Source organism: Sorex araneus, chromosome X (genome assembly GCF_027595985.1).
Source record: "Sorex araneus isolate mSorAra2 chromosome X, mSorAra2.pri, whole genome shotgun sequence".
NCBI lineage: Eukaryota > Metazoa > Chordata > Mammalia > Eulipotyphla > Soricidae > Sorex > Sorex araneus.
In genome coordinates, this window is record NC_073313.1 from 319,193,842 (window position 1) to 319,211,237 (window position 17,396).

The 17,396-nt window shown below is 40.3% G+C and overlaps 1 protein-coding gene across 1 annotated transcript in view; it reads right to left on the reverse strand.

The window, feature by feature from the left end:
- The window catches only part of PNPT1 (polyribonucleotide nucleotidyltransferase 1), a 42,348-nt gene extending 25,719 nt beyond the window's left edge, over positions 1-16,629 (reverse strand). Inside the window, exons 1-11 of the mRNA XM_004609205.3 lie at positions 16,455-16,629; positions 13,404-13,464; positions 12,124-12,198; positions 10,928-11,033; positions 9,680-9,729; positions 8,683-8,746; positions 8,535-8,582; positions 6,829-6,942; positions 4,224-4,410; positions 2,453-2,504; positions 1,667-1,724 (exon numbers count right to left, since the gene is read on the reverse strand). Of these exons, the coding sequence (XP_004609262.1) occupies positions 1,667-1,724; positions 2,453-2,504; positions 4,224-4,410; positions 6,829-6,942; positions 8,535-8,582; positions 8,683-8,746; positions 9,680-9,729; positions 10,928-11,033; positions 12,124-12,198; positions 13,404-13,464; positions 16,455-16,615 (976 nt within the window). The 5' untranslated portion in view covers positions 16,616-16,629. The remainder of the gene's footprint in view (positions 1-1,666; positions 1,725-2,452; positions 2,505-4,223; positions 4,411-6,828; positions 6,943-8,534; positions 8,583-8,682; positions 8,747-9,679; positions 9,730-10,927; positions 11,034-12,123; positions 12,199-13,403; positions 13,465-16,454) is intronic.
- Between the last annotated feature and the right edge of the window lie 767 nt (positions 16,630-17,396).

Sequence of the window (17,396 nt, forward strand, 5' to 3'; positions counted from 1 at the left end):
GGAGTGGCACAGCAGGCAGGCTGCTCTTGCCTTGCAGACTGCACCCACACAATCCCCAAGCACCAACTGAAAAGATCCCTAAGCTGTGCCACAAGTAAACCAGGAGTAATCCAGGGTGTGGCCCCCCCAACAAATAAAAGACACATTTTTTTGTTTGGGGGGGGCACACTCAGCAATGCTCAGGGGTTACTCCTGGCTCTGTGCTCTGCAATTATTTCTGCCGGTGCTTGGGGGACCACATAGGATGCCGGGGATTGAAGCCAGGTAGGCCGTGTGCAAGGCAAATGCCCTCCCCGCTGCACTAGCCCTACCCACTATTGCTCTGGCCCCAAAAGACAAATCTTGTAGTAGTTGTTGCAGACTTTTTTTATTATTGGGCTGGAAGAGGGGCACGGTTCACTTGGCTCTGTGCAAAGGAATCACATCTGGCACTTCTTGGGGTGTTGGTGATTCAAACAAGGTTTGTGGCTACAGCCACATACAAGGCAAGCACTTTTTTTTTTAAATCTTAATGATAGTTACAAGCTTTCATGTTTGAGTTACAGTCATACAATGATCAAAGACCCATCCCTCCACCAGTAAGGCAAGCATCTTAACCTCTGCTAACATACCAATGCTAACAGTCCCTGTTACTGTCATCCCATTGTTCGTCGATTTACTCGAGTGGGCAACAGTAACTGTCTCTATTCCTCCCAGCCCTGAGATTTTAGCAGCTTCTCTTTACTCATCTTTCCCAATGATTGGAGGCTCATTCAGGGTCAGGGGAACGAGACCTATCATTACTGTTTTTAGCATATTAAATACGCCACGGGTAGCTTTCCAGGCTCTGCCTGAGTGGGCAGGATGTTCTTGGTAGCTTGTCGGGCTCTCCAAGAGGTGTATATATATAGATATATATAGATATCTATCTATATATATAAAACTCCCTACGAGTAATATATGGAATGCTAACAATAGTTATTAATTTTAAAATATTACACTAAGAGGTATTTATTAAGAACTCATTGTCAAATTTGGTATACATTCAGTCTTGACTGATATATAATAAAATTATTTGCTTAATAATTTCTAAAGGGGGAGGCATGTAATCCCATCAACACTCCCCCACCCATGTAATGCTCTCGTGTACTGAATACTTCCTACATGCTAGGCATAGGTGTAAATAATTTACTCACTTAATCCCCTTAAATCACATGTAGTATTCCAATATCAGATTAGAATTTTTTAAAAATATCAGGTTTTCAAGTGACAGAATAAAGGATATCCCATTTTATAGGATAAGTGTCTATAGAGTAAAGATTATACAGTCAACATTATTTGATCCCACTCTTTGTTGGGTGTAATGATACATTTATTTATTTACTTTTAGTTTTGGGGACGCATTAGCATGCTAGGTGCTCCTGGTAGTGCTTAGGGGACCATATGTGGTGCTGGGAATTGAACCCGATTTGACATGTGCAAGGCATACTACCCTGGTTGGCTGTGTACCACTGTGGCTCCACACCACATTTATTAACATTCTTGAAATGTACCATTTTTGCATATAACTGCAAAATTTTAAGAATCACTGAAAAGAACTGATTTCTGCACAGTTTCACAACTGAAAACTATAAAAAGTCTATCATTTTATTTAAATAATTTTGAAATTAGGGAAAATGAAACTTACCTTTTAGTTGTTCTTCTGTATCTAACCTTATCTTGTTGACAGCTTCATCTCTGGAAATCTAAGGGTTGAGGTTCAGTTACTATACACAATGGCAACACTGAAATAGCACTATTTTAAAATTATTTACAAGCAACACATCATAAGAGTATTCATATTTCTTTAAAGCCAGTATTTCTTTTAAAAACAGATTAGAGCTGGGTGGGAGTGGTGGTACAAGAGTTACTGCACAGCAGGTAGGGTGCTTGCCCTGCACGCAGCAGGTCTAGGTTTGGTCTTGGCATCCCAAATAGTTCCCTCAAGCACTGCCAGGAGCAATTCCTGAGTACAGAGCAAGGAGTAAGCTCTGAGCATTGCCAGGTGTGGCCCCCAATAAAAAAACAGAGAAAACAAAAAAGATTAGAACTGGTTATTGGTAAACAAGAAACATTACCCATTTAACGTATTTACACACATTCATAAAACCTGTACTAACAAAGAATAGAGAAGCAAACAGCTAAGCTTTTCTTTAGTTTTCTATTTAAAGACTTTTTTGTTTGTTTTATTTTGAGGCCACACCTAGTGGTAATGTAGGCTTTCTCCTGGCTCTATGGTCAGGGATCATTCCTGACAGGCTCAGGGGGTCACATGGAGTGCTGGGGATTAAACCGTGCAAGGCAAACACCTTACCATTGTATTATTGCTCCAGCCACACAAAGAATTTTTATATAGCACTAAGATCATAACAAAATTAGGAATTGTGACAAAAGAATCCCCAGAATTTTCACATAAAAAATTAGATATACATACTTTATCATGTTCATAATCTGTAAAAACTGCATAAAGTCTTTCCATGGCAAGTCTGTTTTAATAAAAAAAATAATGTCAGCATAACAGTATCTAGAAACCAAGGCAGTTTGCACTGTAAAAATTTAACTGAAATACTAAAGTGTATAATAAATATTTCATAAAAATTAAAAATATGTATTCATAATTCAACACTGCTAATAAGTTTGCTACTTATAGTGACAGAACAGATCTCTCTTTTCATCCACTTCTTGGGCATCAATCACACATAATGATATACAACCCCTTCTCATTATAACTGTCCAATTAATTTCATCTTAGATTTTCCACATACATACTCCACACACTTCCTTTAATTTCTTGCTAAAAGAAATGATATTTTTTGCTCTATGCATTTTGTATATTACAAGAAACTTGTTGGCACGTTTATATACATCATTCTTAATCTCTGATAATTCTCAGATTAACAGTCGAGACAAATATTAAAATGAAAACTCATGATTTTCCATATTAATTAATTTGCTCGTATTTTTGGTTTCTGTGCAAAATCTGGGGTGTTTCGGGGGACCATGCAGAGCCAGGGATCAAACCTGAGGCTCCTGTATGAAAATTAAGGCCTCTTGAGCCTGCCCTTAACTCACTTCATAACTACTGAGCGAACTATGCATGTACAATCACACTTGAAGTACTGCCATGAAGTGTTTATACCGCATTACTTTGTAAGAACCTAAGTTTCATAGATATTTAAATACTTTAAGCTTTATTCTCTGAGAGAGCAATATGTGAATAACATGGATGTTGATCAGTATGTCTCCCCTTTCATTTTAGATTCAAACTTGGGCCCTTGAAAAATAAAGTATGCTTGTTCCTTTTAAGGTATTAAGCTGCTATTTATAATAGCATTGTAGCACTGTCATCCTGTTGCTCATCGATTTGCTCAAGTGGGCACCAGTAACGTCTCCATTGTGAGACTTACTTACTGTTTTAGGCATATCAAATACACCACGGGGAGCTTGCCAGGCTCTGCCGTGAGGGCGAGATACTCTTGGTAGCTTGCCGGGCTCTCCGAGAGGGACCAAGGAATCGAACCTGGGTCAGCCACGTGCAAGGCAAATGCCCTACCTGTTGTGTTATCACTCCGCCTCTTTACTTAATTTACTTAGTAATTCCAGAAATTTTAGGTACCAAAAGTCTCTCAGCGATCAAATAGAGCACTGGTAGGATAAATTTTGCAACCAATTTTATAACTCTAGAAACTTATGTTTAATTAAACTAAACCATTACTTTTTGAACCTGTTTTCATGTGTCATGATTAGTTCAACTCACAAGATTTTCTAGGTCAAATATTCTAATCCAATACAGATACAAATATGTATATTTCCATAACAGCTTAAGACCTTTGAACCATCAACTTTTATGAAACATGAGAAAACCTTTTTTTCTAACTTAATTTCAATAGTTCTTGTACCTTAGTTATTTCAAATCATGAACTTTCTACACCAGATATTTTTAACAATTCCACAAGAATACAAACATGCTTTCAGACACAGAAAAAGGCCCTTAGTTTTTACCAAACTTTGATATAAGCATAAGAAAACATTTGAACTGCCAATGCTTATAAAAAACATGAGAAAACTTTATAGTAAGATTCCTAAATAGAAGAATAATTTTTATGAAGGAATGCATGCACAGTGGCATCTATTGGAAGTGTTTTCCTGAGAGAAAATTAAGTCTGGTGACAATTTCAAATTTTCTTTTGTACCTAAGTTCTTACTTATGAGCCTGTTTCACAATCTCTGGTGATGGAGTAAATAGCTTCTGAGGTGTCCTCTTGGTAACTCCCATTTCCTTTACCAACTGCTGGATCCCCTGAATTATTTGTTGGGTGTATTTCACTCCTACTTTGATAGCATGGCAAAGGTCCTGCTGTAAAATGTTTTCTGCAGAGGCTTCCAACATGACTATTGAAAGAAAAAAGAGAATAAAAGATTGCAACTGAGCCTTTTAGCAATATGGCATTTTAAATACCACAACATGAACACTAACAATCAATTTTATTATCTTTTACTTTTTCCTCAGAATCAACACACTGGGGTCCATTCTCTAAATATTCCAAGAGGTCAAGTAGCAGTATTGAGTGGAACCCAAATATTTTATTGAATCACCAAGTGAAAAGTTACAAAGTTCTCAGGCTTATATCTCAGTTACACAATGCTCAAACACCCATCCCTTCACCAGTGCCCATATTCCACCACCAATAAAAACAAAAACAAAAACAAAAGCAAAAACAAACAAACAATAAAAAGTATACATCCCACCCCTCACCCCCCAACCCACCCCGTACGTGAGTGATAATTTCACTTCCTTTTCTCTTTACCTTGATTACATTCCAGATTTCAACACACAACTCACTATTGTTGTTGCAGTTTCAAAACAGACTCACTATTTTTGTTGGAATTTATCCCCCAAGAATACAGCTCTATTGACAAGGAAATATTTGATAATAAGTTTTCCACTGATGAGAATGAAGAGATAAAAAGTCACGCGGTCGCGGTAGCGGCTGCGCGGTTTACAATTTCTGTATTATAGTAATTAAGTCCACGGAGATTTAAGTTGGAAAATGAATCATTTCCCTTCCTGGAACAGCATGTAGCAAAAGCTTAGTTCACAGTCTCCATACATGGTTGCAAGCACTTGCTGGAACCCCAGATCCTAAAGCTGTCTCTGGTTCCTGCTCGTTCCACATCCACCGGCTGTGCAAAGGCATGGCCACCCAGGTTGAAACCCGGCTCCGGCCTGAGACTGCCCCGGTATCCTGCGGCTGTTTCAAGTTCAAAGCACATTTTTTTTTTTTCCGAGCCAAAAGTTCATACCTGCTCAAAGGACCCACAAAATGTCGGACACCACGCCTTCTCCCGGAGGGGAGAGAGACCAAGAAGGAAGGATATTTCCTCCGTTACCCAGCGTGGGGCAAAAGCTTAGTTCACAGTCTCCATACATAGTTGCAAGCACTTGCTGGAACCCCAGATCCTAAAGCTGTCTCTGGTTCCATGAGTCCCTGGGAGCCCCAAGTGTAGAAATCGAGTACCTCTGGGTTAGGATTCTTAAGATGGCACCTGCCATGCGGTTGCTGCCGCCGCCGCCGTTTTCCGTGCAGGAAGACAGGGTGGGGAGGAAAAAAAAATCCACTCCCGGGCAGCACAGAGTTGAAGCCCAGTTTGCAGTCCCAGTGCATTGTTATTAGAAGCTGCGCTGGATGCCCGAGAGTGTTAGGTCTCTGGAATCAAAGTCTTTAGGCGCAGAGGGCCCTGCCTTCTGATATTTTATTATTTACATTTTTCATCTTGTACAAAGTCAATGATCATGTGAATACCTTTTCTTGTTTTAATGTTTTTGTTTTGGATCTCTCTTGGGGATGACTCCTGCAGGCTTCGGGTACAGGGATTGAACCCAGGTCAACCAAGTGCAAGGCAAGTGCCCTAGCTGCTAAACTAGCTCTCCAGCCCTGTGAATACATTATAACCATAGCAGATATATTAACCAACTTTGTTGTCTTTAAGGTTATTATCTAAAACAGCATTTCTCAACTGGGGTCTATCCTCAAAATATACTAAGAGGGTCACAAGTGAAAACTGCATAAATGGGAGGTGGCAGGAAGGCTTAGGAGACTAAGCTATGGGTGTGTGTGTGTGTGTGTGTGTGTGTGTGTGTATGTATGTGTGTGTGTGTGTGTGTGTGTGTGTGTGTGTGTGCGCGCGCGCGCGCGAGATCACTGCATCACTGTGAAAACTGCATAAATGGGAGGTGGCAGGGAGGCTTAGGAGACTAAGCTATAGGGGTGTGTGTGTGTGAGTGTGTGATCACTGTATCACTGTGATCCCACTGCTCATCGATTTGCTTGAGTGGGCACCAGTCATATCTCCATTGTGAGACTTGTTGTTACTGTTTTTGGCATACTGAACATGCCAGGGTAGTTTGCCAGGCTCTGCCGTGTGGGCGAGATACTCTCGGTAGCTTGTCAGGCTCTCCGAGAGGGGTGGAAGAGCCGCGTGCAAGGCAAATGCCCTACCCTCTGTGCTATTGCTCCAGCCCATGTGTTTGTGATATTAACTAAATTTATTTAATATTAAGAATTCAGTTATTCGGTTATTTTCACCAGGAGACTGGGTCTTGCACATGACTTAAACCACATCTCTAGAAGTAGCCAGGGTTACTACTGGATCTTTGCTCAAATGGGCTTGGGAGAACTAATGGGGATTCAAACTAAGGTTAGCTTTATATAAGTAAAGTGCCTTGCTTTCCAGACCATTAAAGGTATTTTTAAGAAGCCAAAACTTGTAAGCAAAATCTTGAACAAATGCAGTACTGAATCTACTTACCAATCTGACTTTTAGGGGCACCAGCAACCACTAAATTTAAAGTACTGGAGGACATTTCTTTTCGTGTTGGGTTAACAACAAATTCTCCATCAATCATTCCCATTCGTACTGCCCCTAAAACATTAAAATATTGGCAATGAATTAGAAAAAAGTCAATTTTAAAGACAGTATTTCAGAGATGGTTCAAATAACCTATGTTTAATTATGACCACAATAAAGTTCATTATTTCTACCAAATTTATTTAAGGCTCACTAAGTACTCTATCCTACTTTCTGGCCTCATTAGTCCCCTACAATTGTATAATTTCTTCTATATCCTGTGATCACACTCAGGCTGATCTAGACTATACATTTTCCATATATCATCTGACTGTACTAAAATTCAGCTTTAATTTTGATTATTATGTGTCACTGATACCTGGTCAATAATGGACTACATATCTGGGTGGTTCCAATAAGCTAAGCCATTTATCCAAGGTGTGTAATAGGCTATACTATTTAGATTTGTAAAATTACATTCTATCACTTCATTCAACAATACAAATGCTTACTGACCCAATTCTCAGAATGTATTCTCCTTGTTAAGTGATATATCACTGTCACTGCCATCCAGTTGCTCATCGATTTGCTCGAGCGGGCACCAGTAACATCTCCATTGTGAAACTTGTTGTTACTGTTTTTGGCGTATCGAATACGCCACAGGTAGCTTGCCATGCAGGCGAGATACTTTTGGTAGCTTGCTGGGCTCTCGGAGAGGGGCAAAGAAATCAAACCCAGGTTGGCTGCGTGCAAGGCAAACGCACTACCTGCTGTGCTATCACTCCAGCCCAAGTGATATATAATTGCATTTATTCATTTTGGGGTTTTGGCCATACCCAGCGGTGCTCAGAGCTTACCCCTGGGTCTGCACTCAGGAATTTCTCCTGGAGGTGCTTGGGAAACATGGGATGCTGGCGATGGAACCTGTATCAATTGTGTGCCAGGCAAATACCCACGTGCTGTACTATTCTGGCCCCCAATATACGACTGTATTTAGAGAAGCACTTCTTTTTTTTTTTTGCTTTTTGGGTCACACCCAGCGATGCACAGGGGTTACTCCTGGCTCTTCACTCAGGAATTACTCCTGGCGGTGCTCAGGGGACCATATGGGATGCTGGGATTAGAACCCGGGTCGGCCGCGTGCCAAGGCAAACGCCCTACCCGCTGTGCTATCGCTCCAGCCCAGAGAGAAGCACTTCTTGAAGAAGTGCTTGTTAAGTAACCTCATAGGACTAAGCCTGCCCTTTTCTATCATTTTCTTAGCACTTAGAATATATATTATGATAATTCCTCACTTAAAAAAGAAAAAAAAATTCATGAACAAAACTGGTGGCTCTGGTGGCACCTCATGTCTCAAGAGGAGCAGCACTGCATCCTGGGGCCCTAGCAATGAACTACCAGCCCATTTGGCTGACAACTGCCAGCAAGGTTCCTGGGTCTCCTGAGCATTGCTTGAGTGATTAGCCCCCCAAAAGGTCCTAAAACAAAAAAGGCAACTAAGAACTTAAGTATTTCTTGAGCTATAAAACCTCTAACACAATAATATTTGTTATTGGAAATATAATAAGGATAAAAATATCAAGGAGTTGAAAGGAGACTTAGATGTATTTAACTCCCTCAGAGATAATAAATGGGAATTAAAAAGGTGTATTTAAATCTTAACTTACCCACAGGTCCATTCCAGGGAATATCTGATAATGAGAGGGCTACAGAAGCTTAAACAAGAGAAGAAAAAAAAAAGTCTGTAAGAGAATGGTCTTGAAATAAAAACCCAACAAAAGAAGTGATAATTTTAATCTTTATTTTTATACATACCACCATTAATTGCTAGGATATCGGGTTCATTAATACCATCTACTGCTAACAAATTACAAAGGACCTGGTACAAGGGAAAAAATTCAGATTAGTTATTATGTCTACTTGATTTGGTAATTTATTATTTTAGTTAACATCTTGGCCTTAAGACAGAAACACTATATGACTGAAAATTAAATATTATATGATTAAAATTTGTAGTCAACCCCTCTTATTCTGGAAACCACTAAACAACACACTTGGCTTTAGGCAAATTACTTAAATTAATCCTCAAATATTTCTTCATCTTTAAATGGGAAAAATTAATAGCATCTGCCTAGTTGGCTCTGATGAAAACTACTGGAAATACTGTGTAGAACGCATTTATGATGTGAGAGGCCTGTTCAAAGTATTAAGCAAATGTCAGCTATTTCTATTACGTGAAAACAGTGTTTCCTGTTTGTAAGCATAGACAATGCAAAGCAGTATCATTTGTTTTACATTGCAAAAATATGCTTATCAAGGTGCTTGCCTTTCATGCAGCTGACTCAGTTTCCAACCCTGGCACCACATATGTTGCAAGGCATATTCATTTTTATCAAGAAAATTAAAATCATCAATTTTTTTTTTCTTTTTGGGTCACACCCGGCAATGCACAGGGGTTACTCCTGGCTCTGCACTCAGGAATCACCCCTGGCGTGCTCAGGGGACCATATGGGATGCTGGGAATCGAACCCAGGTCGGCCGAGTGCAAGGCAAATGCCCTACCCGCTGTGCTATTGCTCCAGCCCCCTAAAATCATCAATTTTATTGTTTTCACAATACAGTTAATCAAACTTTTCATGCATATAGAATTCTAATACCACATCATTAGAGAGCCCTCCTCCCCTCCAGTGTTTTGGGAAATTATTTTATTTTATATTCTTTATATAATGTTTAGCCCAAGAAGTATTAAAGAGATCTATTAAGTAATTTTGACTGAAATGAAAATTAAAAATGTGTCTAAAACAGAACTAACCTGTGTATCATAAAAGTAGCCAGCTGGAAAGAGAGGTCTGATTGAACGATCTGTGACGGGGGAACACAGGAAAAGACATTAAGGATAATACTGACTGAAGTTGCTGCTTTATATTTCAAAACTTTCCCTCCTTTGAATACCAGACTACAAACAAAACGACCAACCAAAAAAACCCAAGACCACAAATCAAACAACAACCAAAAAACCCTTGGATTGACTTACTAAGAGATTCATTGACGTTTATTCACAGATAAATGTCAATGTATCAATTAACATACCGTGAACTCTAATAACTAAATTATATAATAGAGCAGAAGTGCAGCATCCTAAAATTCAGAGGATACTTTGCACTCTGACTCCACTAACAACAGTGACCGATAAAAGCAGATGAAAGAGATGGAAAAACCTATAGCAAACCAAAAGAACATATTTCCGTAGTATCACTTGACAAATAAATACAGATAACTATCAATTTCTATGTTCAAGAGCTTAAAAACTACCAAAATATTGGCATCAAAATTTGGAAGATTATAGGTGTATTTTACTTTCCTCTTTTTTCATGAAATCACCTTGAGATAGTTATTAATGCTATTCATGATTTGGATTCAGTCATACAATGTTACAACACCCAACCCTTCACCAATGTACATTTTGTGCCACCAGACATTTTTCTTCTTTCTTCCCCATCCTTTCTCCTCCCTCCCTCCTTTCCTTCCTTTCTCCCTCCCTCCTTTCCCTCCCCCCTCTCTCTGTCCTCTATTCTTTTAGTCATTGTGGCTTACAATACAGTAAGTATTGTAGTCATTGTGGCTTACAGTACTGAAAGGTTATCTATCAGGTATATCACTTTACCTTCTTTCAGCACTCAGTTCTTGTAAAGACATTATTTTAATAGTTGGTGAATATAATGCTTTCAAGAAATTACACTGCTGAACATAAAAAAATTGAGAAATACTAGAAACAGATGAGAGAGCAGAGGTAAGGGTCATGGAATTTATATATCCAATCATTAGAAATTCATTTATTTAGTCAACAGATTGGGCAACTATTCTATGCCTTATGTAGGTTTAGGGGATTCAGTAATGGTTAAAGTTTTTATTTCCATGGTGTCCACATTTGAGTGACTGGATACAGGCAGTATATAATCTCAGGTGGTAATAAAATGAAAAAAAAATTAAGAGATATTGTCTAAGACAAGAGACCGATGCTCACACATTATGAGGTGATGCCTCTCCGTTAATATCTTACCTATTACCCGACTTGTAAGAATTTCTTTATCAGACGAACCAATCTCTCTTCTAAGATAATTTGTGGGAATTCTACCTGCTGCAGCAGCCTTCTGTCTATAGTCAACCTGAGGAAGCAATGTGGGAAAAAAATTCATTTCACTCATTTTTGCATTTTCCCAGAAATAATGTGCAATTACTTATTTTCTTGAGGTTGCTAACAACATTACAGACTGAATGTGAAATATTTTATTTACTGTTATTGTTTTGTATCTCCTCTAGAAATAAGAGTTGATAAAAATGTCTCTTATTATAACCTACTCTTATTCTCAAAGTAGCTTATTCTAGTGAGGCTAACCATTATCTTTTTTTTTTTTGTATCCACACTATTAGATATAAATGCTGTCTCACTTTCTTTAATAGAAAGAAATCATAAACCCTTACTAATCCTTTACTATAATATATACTCAAAGACTCATATTAATGGCAAACCCATAACCAGTGAATCAACTGCTTATTATAATTTTGCTTTTTTTGGTCACACCCAGAGATGCACAGGAGTTACTCCTAGCTTTGCACTCAGGAATTACTCCTGGCAGTGCTCAGGGAACCATATGGGATGCTGGGGATTGAACCCTGGTCGGCTGCTTGCAAGGCAAACGCCCTACCCCTACTCCCTGCCCCCCTGCTATTGCTCCAGCCCCTCCGATAGCTTATTTAATATCAAAATAATATGTAATTTTACTATTGTCAAACTACGCACTTTTCCCTTTTGGTCATGCTAGGGATCAAACCTAGGCCTCAAAAATGCAAGGCAGGAATTCTATTGCTGAGCACATCCCTGGCCTGTACCTGGACATTTTAAAGTAAGTTTACGACTAACACAATTAGTTATAAAGCTGTCAGTTTATCTTTTTTTTATTTTGGGAGAACACTGTTGGTATGTGGGGGCTTGCCTGGCTTGGGAGACAATGTGCTGCTTACGACTGAACCTGGAATTACCACATGCAAAGCACGCCTGCTAGCCCTTGAACCATACTCTGGACTCCCCAAGCTATGACAGTAAATTCTCCTAGTTAGTATCAAACAACTAAGGAAAACCCATTATTATATTAAGTTTACATTTTGCACTCAATATAGACTAGACAAAAATATTAGAAATTCTATATTTATGTTGTGTTAATAAATTTAGTTCAGATAAACCAGGAAAATACTTACCACCAGAGGCATAAATTGAGAAGGTGATGGTTTTGTTTTACTGACTGCTGTGACCATTACTGCAGTGTCACCTGACTTAGTTGAACAGAAACAACACAAATAAGTTATTTTAAAATCAGATATTAACATGTTAAGTAGTAATTCAATCCTATTCTAGTTCTTATTCTCTTTTGGAGGTTATTTGATGACAATGAAAAATAAAAATAGTTATAAGTAGTTCAATCTGTAAGATAAGAAAATACATTAGAAAAGCCAGTAAGCTTGGGCTTTTTAAGTGCAATAGAAAAGGAGAAAACGGCTAACTGATAGCTCAGTAAGACCCAATTATATCTTCTACTTCTTATGTGGACATTTAGGTTTTCCCAAGTACTACTATTGAGGAACTAGTAAAAGCATTTTCTTAAAAAAACATTACAGAATATATGAACAGATAAAGAGAAATTCAAGTTTAGAAGAAATATGGGATGCCAGGGATCGAACCCTGGTAGTCCTGCCCAAGGCAAACACCTTACCCACTGTACTATCTCTGGCTCTAGAAGAAATTTTGAGACTAACATATGCAAGTCTCTGGCTCTCTGGTTATCTGAATTGGATATGAAAACACAAATGGTTTGAATTTCAAGTACCACAATTCTAAGAAACTGCACATTGTAAAAGTATTTTCTTCCACTATCCATAACAGGCAGAGAGTCTCTTGCCAGCACGCCTGGCTGTCTTCCCCGGGGCCCCTAGGAGGGGATGGGCTCCAGCTTCCCTCCCCATCCCAAGCAGAGCTCCCAGCGGCCGAAGACCACCAGAACTTAGCTATAGCCATGCCTGAGGCCCCTCTTCACACGTTCGGACAGGCCTCATGCATGAAGGTACCGGCAGAGGAGCCCAGGTGTGTGTAATCCCATCAACAGCCAACATCCAGAGAGAGACTTAAAAGCAAGCTCTCAGAAGCGCACAGCCTCTTGTAACCTACTTCTCTGTCTGGGAGAAACTGGCAATCTTCTGCGAGTTTCCTGCCCACATGGGACAGCCTTGCAAGCTTCCCATGGTGTATTCACATGCTAAATCCAGTAGCATGCTGGATCTCATTCCCCTGATCCTGAAAGAGCCCCCAGTACGACATCGACATCGTTGGGAGGGTCGAGTCAAGATAAGACTTCTAAGATCTCAGGGAAAGGACAAAATGAGAGGTTACTGAGCCCGCTTGAGAAATCGGTGATTAATGGGATTTCGTGATCGTGATCCTTAACAGTTCTTAAAATAAAAACGTAAATATCTGAACTTTTTACCTGTACTACTGCAGAGCCGTCTGCAAATCTGGCCAGTTTTCCAGAGGATAATTCTAATTTTCTGTTAAAAAAAAAATAGTCAATACAAGAGGACTCAGGTCATAGTTCGTTTCCTAGTTTGAAATAATCAGGATTCTGGTAGAAAGACCCAGCAAAACACAAATCAGAGAGTGAACAGTCATAAGAATGAGAAGTAAAGGGCTCTTAATTAGAAATTAAGGTATAAGATGACTCTCAATAAAAAACAATTATTTTGGGGGTGAAGAAGCTGGGTTATCTTTTTGGCGTAAGCCCCACACCCAGTATAGCTCAGGCATGACTCCAGGCACAGTGCTCAAGAGTTGTTCCTGGTGGTGTTGGGGGAACCTTGTAGAGTTGGGGAATGAACCTGGGTCTTTTAGATGCAAAGCATGTGCTCCAGCATACTGAGCTGTCTCCAGCCCCAAGACACTATCTTTTTAAATGTTTAAAAAGATGTTTAAAATGTTTAAAAATGCTTCCTGTTTACCACTTTACCTATAGTGGTAAAAGGGAACAATCCTATGCCTTTTTGACCAAAATGACCCCCAAACACACAAATAAAATCATATTCTTATTTAAAATTCTTTAAAATCTTGGGGCCGGAGTGATAGCACAGCGGGTAGGGCGTTTGCCTTGCACGCGGCCGGCCCGGGTTCGATCCCCGGCATCCCATATGGTCCCCCAAGCACCGCCAGGAGTAATTCCTGAGTGCAAAGCCAGGAGTAACCCCTGAGCATCGCTGGGTGTGACCCAAAAAGCAAAAAAATAAAAATAATAAAATAAAATAAAAAATAAAATTCTTTAAAATCTTGGCCACAGCTTTCATGAAAAAATATAAATATCTGATTATTATATTATTATATATTATAGTATATATAACATATACTATATTATAGATAATATAATATTATATAATATTATATTATTATTATAGTCTACAAAAACCTCTTTGTTCAGTAACAGTGCCAAGACAAGTCAACGGTGAAAAAGTCTTTTCACAATGGCATTGTGAAAATTGGTATTAATTCCTATTACAAACAAAACAATTCAAAATGGATCACAGAGCTAAGAGTTAAACTTAGTCATGAAGTTCGCCTATAAATGGATGGACATGGAGAGTATCATGCTGAGTAAAATGAGTCGGAAGGAGAGGGACAGATATAGATTGACTGCATTCATTTGTGGCATGCAAACATGTATCTATATAGTAGAAGACTAATTCCATGGCCAAGGAAAACAGAGGTTAGAAGGACAATGGTTGGATCTAACCACATGTGGGGCTGAGAGTAGGTAAGACAGAGAAGAGACCAGTATGACAATAATAGCAGGGAATGACCACGCTGGACAAAAACTGAGTTAAAAGTACATAAAGCAATATTCTTTTTTATTTTTTTCCTTTTTGGGTCACACCCGGCGATGCACAGGGGTTACTCCTGGCTCTGCACTCAGGAATTACCCCTGGCGGTGCTCAGGGGACCATACAGGATGCTGGGATTTGAACCCGGGTCGGCCGTGTGCAAGGCAAATGCCCTACCCTCTGTGCTATCTCTCCAGCCCCATAAAGCAATATTCTGGATAACCTTTCAGTATCAATACTGGAAACCACAATGCCCAAAAGGAGAGAGAGCGAGAGCGTGAAAGAGAGCGCTTGAGAAAGAAACAGAGAAGAAAAGCATCTGCCATAGAGGCAGGCAGGGGGTGGGGAGAGGGAACCTGGGGACACTGGTGCTGGGAAATGTACACTGGTGGAGGGATGGGTGTTGGAATACTGTATGACTGAAATCCAATCATGAACAGCTTTGTAAGGGTCTATCTTACATTGTAAGGGTCAATCTTAGTGGTTCAATAGAAAAGTTAAAAAAGTTAAACTTGGACTAGTAAAGCACAAGTCCTACATGTGCAAGACCCTGGCTTGGATCCTGGTGTTGTTCCCCCCGCCCCCCACACACAACCAAGCATTTCAGTTTTTAAGAATATCATCAAGAAACTGAAACAGAGGCAAGGGAGACAGAAGATAGAAATGGATCAGTGGCACACAACTAGGAGCAGGCACAGCCTGGCACCCTTCTCTGAGCAACGCTGAGAAACTCACAAACACTACCCAGGTGGGGCTTGGTGGCCCCCAGGGCACTGGGGTGGGGACCTGGTGGTCCCTGGTATGGCTAGGCTTTAGCTTTAAATCACACCACCTAGTTGCCTTGGAGTCCAGGTCCTCTGAGCACTAGCTGAACTGCCCCCTTCCAATGAACCAAAACCTGAAATAAAACTTAAAGATTAGGAGAAAATATTTGCAAATGCATAGCCTTGATACAAATGTGAGGTATTAATACAACTTAACAATATATTTTTTAAAAATTGGCAAAGACTTGAGATGTCTAAGGAAAGGCTTACAAATTTATAGATAAAAAATAAGTGCATGAAAATATGCTCAACATCATCAGCCCCTGGGGAAAAGAGAGCACAAGGTTAAGTAGGGCTGTTTCCCCAAGTCCTACATAATCTTTTTTGAGCCTCTGTTATCTTCATTATAAAATGAGAGTCACAGTATGTTCACTGCCAGATTTAGAGTTTTAAAAGCCGGCACACTGATCAGTAATAAATTGATGTTTACCTCCCCTTCCTACCCAGGGCCAGACTTTCAGTGGTACTTTCAGGCACGTGTTTAGGCAACCATTTGATACGGTGGCATAAACACTGTCAACTCCTTATCACCGCAGAACGTCGCCCACCAAGGCCAAGAGTACCTGACAGCAGAGGGGGCGGGAGGGCAGGTGGTCAGATTGCGGAAAGAAGGAAACCAGGACAAGAGTGAAGACTACGAAGCAGAGGGCATGAGGCTGGCACCGCACAGGCGGGCTGGAGGGTGTCTGACGCCCGGCTCCAAACTAGAGAAGGGAAATCTGGAACTTAGGGTTTGGGGCTAAGCGCGGTGGAAGAAGACACGAAGGCCGAATTCGTACCCTAGAAGATGAAAGTCCATGTTGGCCCACGCGCAGCCTGGTGCAAGGACAGAGAACGCACGGCCCTTACCTGCTGCCTAATTCCACCGCCACGGCTCGAGATCCCGCGCCGCCCCATAGAGCTCGCACCTGCAGCTGGGTCAGCGCCCGGTGCCGTCCCGGAAGACGGAGCGGACCCTCGCCCAGCGGCCGGAGCCGGAGACACGAGCAGCAGTGCTTGCAGGCCGCCATGACACTCAGCACGCCATGGCCCGGGCTGCATCCTGATAGGTCGATCTGCGGGTGTTGGGCGGGGCCAGAGGCAGTTTCGTTTCCGCGGGGTAGGCGAGGCGGACGCCGGGGAACTGGGGCCCCGAGGTCTCTTTCTACGAAGGCCACAGAGGGCCAATTCTCTCTGAACGCGGTCGCGACTGTCGCCTGCCTCTGCGTTTCAAGAAAGGCAATTAGAAAAAGAACACCTGTTAAATACCAAAACTTATTTTGCTATCAGAGTTTAACAGCAAGTCTTAGAACAATGTGTTTGATAAGAAAAGTAAATGTAGTGATACTAGAAGCCAACGTAGTCCACACTTTTTTCTTGCGGACTGAGAGTATTTGTAGTGGTAATAGGCAGAGATCTCTCTTATCTGGTTTTTATAAATTCCTTAGGGCAAATACATTGCTGCAGAGATTTATGTTCACTCTTTTTTAGTAAATTGATTTTATTTTTCGTTGAAATAAAATCTACAGCATAATTTTATATATTAATGTCATTTGGATTAATTTCCTTTGTTAAAATTAGCTTTTTCAGCCCCTTTTGATCGAATCTCAGTATTCTGTTTTTTGGTTTTTTTGGGGGGGGGCAAGGGTGCTCATATTTACTCCTCGCTTCTGGCTCTGAACTAAGGAATCACTCCTAGGGGAGACTATATCTGGTGCCTAGGATCAAATCCCGGTAAGCTGTGGCTAAAAAAAGGCAAGTGCTTCGGCCATGGTAGTTAATATTTTCTAACATCAGAAACTTTTTTAAACG